General features: G+C 42.2%; 1 protein-coding gene across 1 annotated transcript; it reads right to left on the bottom strand.

Moving 5' to 3' along the window:
• Window positions 1-203: 203 nt before the first annotated feature.
• On the bottom strand, window positions 204-8789 carry thoc5 (THO complex 5). Its single transcript, XM_022755530.1, has 20 exons — window positions 8691-8789; window positions 8314-8418; window positions 7314-7457; window positions 6915-7028; window positions 6424-6521; window positions 5866-6012; window positions 5646-5760; window positions 5285-5417; window positions 5110-5187; window positions 4900-4943; window positions 3593-3692; window positions 2685-2793; window positions 2498-2599; window positions 2310-2406; window positions 2107-2218; window positions 1912-2015; window positions 1710-1797; window positions 830-945; window positions 501-691; window positions 204-391 (listed from the first exon to the last, which is right to left on the bottom strand). Exons 2-20 carry the CDS (start codon window positions 8410-8412, stop codon window positions 328-330), a joined length of 2055 nt encoding a protein of 684 aa, XP_022611251.1. The 5' UTR covers window positions 8413-8418; window positions 8691-8789; the 3' UTR covers window positions 204-327.
• Window positions 8790-9110: the final 321 nt, after the last annotated feature.

Raw genomic sequence — 9110 nt, 5'->3', positions numbered from 1 at the left:
ACTCAGCTCGCGCCAGCACTGAACCACGATGGCATAATAATCAGCTAGTGCAGACGCCTATAAATAGAGCAGCAGAGAGAAGTGAAGGTAGAGAGGAAGGAAGAGAGATAAAAGAGGAAAATTTGGAGTGCACAACAAAGCCTAGATACAACAGAGCCATAAAAAGACCAGATTCACACCCATTCAAGAAAATAACAGTGTTCTTTTATTTCCAGACCGGTATAAAGACTTTTAAAAAGGGATACTTGTGTGTCAAAGAGTCACAAAGGTAAGCTTGGAGGAGTTAGAGCTGTTAAGTACAGTAGGAAAAATCATATATATACATGTTTAGCGATGACTGAAGAAGCCCTGAGGATGGTTGTACTTGAATGGCTTCAGACGATTTGGACCCCTGAAATTAAAAGAGGTAGAGAGAGATGTCAGAGGTAAATCTATTCAGTGTGTCCCTGACCAAACGTGTGTAAAAAAAAATGTACCAATTCCTTTCTGTAACTGTGTACCTGACAGTGCGCAAGCACATCTTTTCACGGGGGAACTCTCGTGGTCCCTCCACACTGTCATCTTGTCCTTCAGTCTCCAAATACACATCCAGGCAGACACACAAGCGTGAAATCTGATTGGTCAGGAGCTGGTGTCCTGGACGTGGTCCCTGTAGTTCATTTTTGAACACATTGACCTCACTCTCCATGGCCTAAAGATGAGTCAGCGTGAGAAAAATCATGTGTGTTGTCAGTAACAGGACAAGACATGAGCTGAATGAAAATGAGCTCATATAGCAACAGAGCACAAGCGTCTGGGACGTAAATAACTTTTATTGATAAGTTCATACTCGAAGGTTGTCATCGGTGCGTCCACTGCGCTCTCCTTTCCAGCTGAGGGAGAGGGAGAAAAGAGGAGAGATCTCTGGGTAACGGGGGCTCATCACCACTGCGGCCTGGAGACGAGCTGAGAGGAAGGGACAGATACAAACAGCTCGTTTATAAATAAGACTAGGTCAAAACCTAACACTATGGCTGGATCGCGTATGTTCAATGTGCGAAAATGAGGATGTAGTTGAAAACTGTTGCAGAACCGCTGTAAACAGACATCATTGGGTTCTTTTCTGTCTAGTGTCAGCCGGTTTCAGCCCTTTATCAGTTTGTTTCTCTCCTAATCTCTGTTCTTATTCATAGTATTTTAATCCCTCTCGATTTCGAAAAAGCTGTGTTCATTTACATGTTTTTCTGTTACTGTTGTCAGACAACAGCACAGGTATGAAATGGTGACAGAAACACAGCCCATTAAGACTACATGTTAACTTCCCAGACATTTTCAAGCAGGTAAAATTCTGATTTTATACCCACAACATTGTCTGACAAAATCACCAAACACATAAGTTAAAGACAAAGACAGTGCTGACATGCAGATTGTCTTATTTATGGTTGCTGGCATTTCTGTTGTTTACATGCTATTCAGAGCTGCTAATTTCTTTAGCTTAGCAGTTGCCGATGGCTTCTCTCTCTCCCTCCCACTCTCCTGCTCTCTCTGTCGCTCGGTGTGTCTTATGTTTAGTTATTCATCTACCTCCTTAGGCGATAAGAGTACAAGTAATAAATGCAGGTGCACATTCGTGATTATAGGGCTGGCACCGCTGTTGTGGTCCAGTCAAAAACTAATTCAAATCAAGTAATCAATGATAGCTAATTCTATCAGCAGTGATTAGTATCTACCTGTTCCTCTTTCAACCACTGCCATGAAGTACAGATCAGTCTCCTTTGCCAGCCCAGCCTCAGTCACATGACGTGTATATTGCAGATCCTTGAGAGGAAGAGAAATATCACAGTGAGATGTGCTGCACCAGGTGCACTTTTGGACAAACACTTTCAGTACATGTGATTCCAAATATCTGTAAATGTGTGTCTGTGTGAGTACCATGTACTCCTGGTCACTGATGGTTGTCCAGCGAGCTAAGCGGGAGATGATCTTGGCAGGAAAGAAGTGCTGACACTCACTGGAGACCGGGATGATACTGTGCTCTGAGGACAGGAGCACAAACAATCTCAGTTGAAATTTACAGTCTGTTCATTAGGAGTATCTAATGTGAAAAGTTGTAAACAAATAACATACCTAAAGAGGCAAACTGCTTGTGCAAAGCCAAGCGGGACTGGACTCGTCCCCTCAGCAGCTTCATGGTGCTCTCCATGTGGCTGGCACTCAAAGAACTGCCCACACGCACACCCTGGGAAAAACATGAACACATGCCAACATGATACCACTATAACACACAGAACCTTTGCTCTGCTGGGACAAGGCTCAATTTCAGCACACACCTCTGAAGCATCGCTGGGAAAATGTAGTCCTCCCAGACTCTGAACCCACATGTAGGGATGGCCCAGCTCCTCCACATAATCAGCAAAGGAAACAATCCTAAAAGGAAATGATGGGGTTAGTTATGCTGGGATTTTGTTAAATCCAGAGGTGTTGTTCCCTAAACATCTTCGTCATCTGACATCCTCACCCGACTTTATCAAACTGGTAACGATTAGCTGGATTGGGTGTTTCCCGTCCCTGGTCGCTGGTGTAGAGACAGCTGAGTAGAGTGTCTGATTTCAGCAGGTCCCTGCAAAAGAAGACATCATCAGACTTTCCTTTCAGTGACACAGAGAGGGAGACGAAAGTGTAGGTCCATACACACAAACACACACCCCGCGCTGATGGCTGTGCTTAGGTCTGTGGTGGTGGAGACCTTGGTCTTGACTGTCATTATGTTCAGATTCATCAGGTAGTAGAAGTAGAGATGGAGGATGCTGCCATCTGTGGAGACAAGGTGGATAACACATGGTGATGAACTAATCCATTAGAAGCTTCATTCATTATTCCCTCAAGCACCCTCTTTTCACTAATCCTCCCAGTGAACCTCCCCCAGCGTTTACACTTTACACTGCAGCACATTAGAGAGCAATAACAAGGTGTGGTCACGATGAATGATAGCAGCACCCAGGGGATATATACTATGCTGAGGGTCATCTTTCACACTCCACTCTGCAGCCCAAGTGAACTCAGTGACACTGTCACTCAAAGACACCTACTCTGCTCTTTTTACTTTTACTGCAGTAAAATGCCTGCTGCAGCTGGCAGCAGTGAGGACAACTGGGGAGAGGGAAGATACTACAATAAAAGCAGGAATCAGAGAAAGACTGGTGATGAGAAAATATGCTTACAGCCTTTTGTAGGTGCTGCGGACCCGTGATGCTGCAAGCGTCTCTCTCACCTCTCCCCCTCCCTTCCCTCCTCCTCCCTTAGGTAGAGCTAAGCCTGCAATGCAGGTCTCCCTATAATCTATCACTGTTCCTGTTATCGCCAGCAGAGGGACCATGAGGGTCAAGTGGTGGTGTGCTATCATAGCAGAGTAGGACACTCTTTTTATTTTACATACTATCTGATAGGTTAGTTACCACATGACACAGTATACATGACTGCATTACAAGGAACGTAACGCAGATGAATTGTAAATATTTGGGCTTAAACATGCTGCTTTAAGATGGAGGAATGTATAGACCTATTTTGCACAGGCTCTGACATACAAAGACATCCAACATGCAGATTGTGTTACCTTTACACTTGAGGTCTAAGCAGAGAGACAGAGGGTGCCTTTTCAGCATCTCCCGTCTCTTGTCATCCAGCTGGCCGCCTGTAGTTGGCCTTCTCCTCTTCTGTGAGACAGCAGACAATAAAAAGCCATGGAAACGGGAGCAGCAAAGAGAGAATGAAAAATGTATGAACGAAAAGTACGTTTGACATTGTGGCATATCAAATAAATTAGAAAAACAATTTGCATCAAATTTCAGCTGATTACAGGAGAAACATGATAGTCGCTGAGCCTCTCAAGCATTTAAGCCCTCTACTATTACAGATAAAAGGAGGAAATGGAATTTCAAAGGAAGGGCTGAAAGTAGTGAAGGATTGAAAAAGAAGAGAGCGTTTCGGATGAGCTCTCATATGCAGATGGCCAGACAGATGCTGTGTCTCAAATCACACACTTCAGTCTGTGCACTCACATGTAGTACACTGTGTATAAAGTATACTAACTGGGATAGTGCATGAATTCGGACAGATTAGTGTTGTCCCAATTCAAACACTGCCGTTGTGCACTCGCCAGAAATGACGACTGCAACATGTGCCCTCCAAAATATCTGCCAGCTGCTTTGCTCACTTGACTTGAAAAAATTAATGTTTTACTTTCCTGCGAAATTACGCTTCCATCAGCACCAACGTGTCCTCCTTCCTGTGCCGCAGTTTACACAAGTTTGAAAATATGTTGGTGGTCCCCAGTGGCGACTGTTTACACTTTTGAGTGCACTATCCAGGTTCTTATAGTACACTGCATGTTGTTGTGCTTGCCAATGTGAACACACTTATGCACACTTATGCACTCAAAATAGCAAGTGTAAGTATGGAAGTAAATGAACTGAGACACAGCAAGAGATTGCAAATCAAATACAGAAATGTTATTCCGAGTAAGTCCATCATTTTGAAAATATATATTTACTTCAGATCTAAAGAAACATCCAGACAGACAGTCTCAGCAACAAAGACAAGCACTGGTTTGGTGCCGAGTGTGCGTGCTTAAGTGGGCTCAGGTTACAGTCACCTAGCCGTTCTTGGTAATAATTTCTCAGAATCCCCCCGTTAATACTCATCTAGATGCAGGAAGCGATCAATAGGTGCTGCTCCCCAACCTGCCACAATGCGTGACAGCTAGGCCTTCAGGGACAGTTTGTGTGTCCGGTGCAGAAATAGGTGTATTACAAAATCGCTGCACTCACTGAACTGAGTGTGTGTGTGAGTGTGAGTGTGAGTGTGAGTGTGAGTGTGAGAGTGTGTGTGTGTTTTAGGAGAAAAGCCCAGCCTGAGACTCACCGTTTTCTCTTGCTCCTCCTCTGCATCTGAATCACTCTCATCATCTGGATGATACAGAACAAATGATTTTATGTTTCTTTAGATGAGAATGCATCTCTAAACATAACATCTTGAAATACTGAACAATTGAAAAAATGAGCTGGTCAAAAAAACTATGCATTTGTATGCTTATATGAATATGTGCATATATATATATAAAAGTGTTTGTACCCTGGGAATCTTCTGGTGGTTTGGACAAGGCCTTGGCTTCATCCACATCACCACTGATAGACAGAGTCAGGTTTTTGTCTGAAATGGAAATAAAAATTAACAATCAGTGCTTGAATCCCATTAAGAAAACTCTATTTTGTCTTAAAACTTTGGATATTCTCTGATGATTACTCACCACAGGCCTGGCCGTAGGCATTGGCTTGAACAAACAGGACATACAGAGGTGGAGGGAGATGGCGAGCAATCTCAGTCTGTTTCTGAGTCTGTTCAAAAGGCATGGACAGGTACTCCTGCACTGGGAGAGATGCCTGAGAAAGAAGACAGAGTTTAAATCATTCAGAGGATCCATGCATAGTGCCCTGTGGCGGCACAGCAGTTTAACCTTGACTTCAATGAAGAATGGGACTATCTTTAGAAATAAATAAGCAAATAAATGAATCAGTTAATGTCATAAATGGACACGTTTTCAAAACGCATTGTGATCAAAGTTCAGAAGACAAAACCTTCATAATATGGCACCCAAACAGCTGTTATACCTGCATGATGGCATTCAGTCCAGGCTGTAAGCTTCTCAGGTGTTCCTTCTTCACCTCGATGCTCTTCTGGATCTTCTCCTTTGTGGCCTGTGACTCCTTGTATTTCTCTGCCAACCTGTATCCAAACAAACTTTTAACAACTGATCTGTGCTTCCAAAAAAGTCAAGATTGATTTTTTGACCACAACATGCTGCTAATGCACAATGCTGTGTGCTGGTACCTCTTTCTTTGTTCTAGCTCCCAGTCCAGTCGGGCCAGTGTGAGTTGGTGGGGGTCATTTTTTGTGAGGTGGGGCCTGGAAATCTCCTGTGGGGCCCCCTGGTAAAACTCTTCCTCAGACACCAAGTCTATTTCCTCATGCTTAGACCTGGGACGGGGAAACAGAAGTTAACTGCCATTGTGAAAAATGCATTCCTGATAATCTCAATATGAACAATCGACATAGGAATTAAGAAGCCACATTTGCAAGCATCACTCTAACGGAGCAACTTTTTTATGCAATTTTTCTGTATCTTTTGAGCTGAGCAATTATTTTTCATTGGAGTTCATATTCATTGACTTAATATACTACATTCTCATACAGAGTGGTTGTTGTGGTGGGGGCCTCACTTCTAGGCCTAATTATGTGACCATAATTTGCAATGAGTTCAATTAAAGTTCTAAATAAATAAAGTTTGCTTTATTTTTGTTGTAATGTTAAACTAGGGTTTCACATGAGTAAAGCTGCTTTGTCTGAAGTACACTGCAACAAGTAAAAGCTGTTATATTGTGTACTAACTTGAACTCCAGACACTTGCTGATCTCCTTCTGAAGATGCATCACTTCATACAGCAGGTTCTGCAACTGAAGGTGCAACACATCCACTTTCTGCTTTGCCTGGGTGGAGGAAAGAAAGACAGTGATTAATGCTGGTTTGCAAACACGACTCAGGTCACCATGACACAACAACCAATATGCAAGGAATCTGAACCAGGATTCAATAAGAACAAGGGTCAATGAGCAGAATTTGCATCTGAATCGAACCATAAAACTAAACTCTCTTTGCTGACAGTCGGAGCAACTGTAGTTAGGTGTTATAAGTAGAAACTAATATAAGTAGAAAATAAGTAAAAAGTGCTATGAGTTCAACCTTCCTTTTTAGCACAAAAGGGAGTTGAGGCAGCACTTTTTCAGCAAATGAATGGAATAGAGTGAACTTAACCTAAGCTGGTGTTTCTTTTAATACCTCATCAACACAGAACTGCATTAAAGGAGTCGTGTGGGAGTTACCTCGTGTGTCTGGTCTCTGCCTCTCTTTAGTCGCATATGAGCCAGACGATTGAGTTTCTTCAGATTCATGAAGTGGATGCAGCTCTGCATACGTTTCTGCTCGACCTCGGCACACTGACAACAGATACAACTAGTTAGAATTCATTATTACGGTAAAGGCATAGAATCATCTATATAGGGATCATATATACAATGTTATGATGCATTTGATTTGCCAATACTACAAACCGTATGTATAAAGTTTCAGTGGTGGGGCTATATACTTGTCTCTACAGTGGCAAACCAGGAAATCACCTTGATGAGTGTAACTAATCTGTAACATGCCTAGACTATCACTGACAATGAAATGAGTCTATAATGACAGAATATATTAGTGTATCTTGAAAGTATGATTCTTACCCCGTCCTTGGCTCCATTGGCTTTAAGGTCCTGGATCTCACTCATGAGAGTAGCCAAACTCTCACATGACTCTTTGTACTGCAGAAAGTCCTGCTCAGGGTCCCTGCCATCCAGCTCCACCTCCTCACTGTACACGCGTACATCCTAAAAAAAATAAAAGATACTACATCAATATGAATAGTATAACATGCCCCTTTCAGTCCTGCTTAAACTTGAGGCCACTTTTCTTGATGCTGTGAGAAGTCCAAGGACTCGATGAGTGACAGAGTTAAGTGAGATCCCAAATTTCAAGCCACAGAACTAGACTCAAACTTCAGTACTGATTGTTCATACTTTTATTATTCTAAATCAATACCTAGTTATCTGGTTGGTAATAATAAAGTGATTAAATAAAGACTATGCACATCCAACCTAGTATTCCCACTGTGCATTTATCAACAAGGGATTTGAGTTTGAGTCACACAAGGACCTTCATCCCAGTCACAAAAATAGATTAGATTGTAGATTTTCCTATGATGCTGGTCCAAAGTAAATAGGTGGAGGACACAAACCCCCTGTAAGATATACAGAAATCCCACAGTCAAATGAAAAATGCAACTATTGGACGCTGTTTAAAACACCCAGTTTTTATTCAGATTGACCAGGACCTGTTAATTCAGCTCTGATCATTTCTAAACTGAAATGTACGGTTCTGCGGACTTCTGCCTTATGAGCAAGATTATATTTTGTACACCCAGAAACATCTTACTGTGTGATTCAGCGGTCTTAGTATTTTATAATCTAAATATTAATTTAATACATCTTTACAAATAAAATGTGCAAACTTTAAAGCTCGCTACAGTGGAAAGTTATTAGTTCTTCCAGTGACACTTTGCTTGTAAGGATGTCTGACACAGGACCTTTACCCGGTCTGGTCTTTCTGTACTTCGGACAGATTACGGCACACTGGTGCCCCTGTGACCCCCTCATCTACTCCCTCCCGGCGGTGTGCTGACTCTACCTGCGGGTCTCCCTCTCCGCGACCTCGCTTCATCTCTGGGGTTCCTCCTTCACTGCGGAGAACCTTCGACTTTCGCTTCTTCAGAGCTTCCGACGACATAGGTGGCTGGATACAGACCGGGGATATATAGAATACACAGATTAAAATAAACACAAGCCGCGAAAGCGCTTGCTACAGTAACGTACGTGCCACCAACATATCCATATTAGCCGTCTAGCCACTGTTAGCACTGTAGTAGCTCTGTGATAGCTAAGGTTGGTTAGCTCATTGGCTAACAACTGTTAGCTTGTCGGCTCATGAAAGAGGGTTCTCAATCACAGATAGCAAATCGTGAATATATCATGTGTTTGATGGAATATCTTTAAATATCCACTTACCTCAGGGATGAAGAAAAACGTCTGAAATGATTAAATCGTGTGCAAATGCACATGTACAAGATACTTTGTTTCACCGCTAAGCGCTGACTATGGACGGAAGCCCTGTCGTGTCAAAAACCCTACAGCAGCTACACTGCCACCTACAGTAAAACAAATGTAAATACCAAGTCATTGGAGAAAAAAAAAAACAGTACACTAAAATAAATATAATACAGCTTCATTAAGTATCCTTATGTCTATTGTTAGATTATCCCATACAAACAGAAAAATTAAGAAAAAACAAATTTACTCAAAAGTTTAAGTTGAAATACCTTGACTGAGGGAAATCATTTAGAAATTAGTCGCATACATAAACATAACATCAATGTGTGTTTTTGTACATGGACATAAATATAATGACCTCTAGTACCACCCTGTATT

This window comes from Seriola dumerili, unplaced genomic scaffold (assembly GCF_002260705.1).
Source record: "Seriola dumerili isolate Sdu_G_001 unplaced genomic scaffold, Sdu_1.0 BDQW01000017.1, whole genome shotgun sequence".
NCBI classification, from domain to species: domain Eukaryota; kingdom Metazoa; phylum Chordata; class Actinopteri; order Carangiformes; family Carangidae; genus Seriola; species Seriola dumerili.
The sequence above is the reverse complement of the archived record's forward strand: the minus strand, read 5'-3'. Positions and strand labels throughout refer to the sequence as shown.

What these genes read in the sequence shown, in the direction of transcription:
- thoc5 (XM_022755530.1), bottom strand. Translation starts at nt 8,412, where the DNA reads ATGTCGTCGGAAGCTCTGAAGAAGCGAAAGTCGAAGGTTCTCCGCAGT. An exon ending in CAAGCAGTTTGCCTCTTTAG is followed by an intron (nt 2,016 to 2,106) that starts GTATGTTATTTG and finishes TCCTGTCCTCAG; the next exon opens with AGCACAGTATCATCCCGGTC. An exon ending in TCAGTGACCAGGAGTACATG is followed by an intron (nt 1,798 to 1,911) that starts GTACTCACACAG and finishes CTTCCTCTCAAG; the next exon opens with GATCTGCAATATACACGTCA.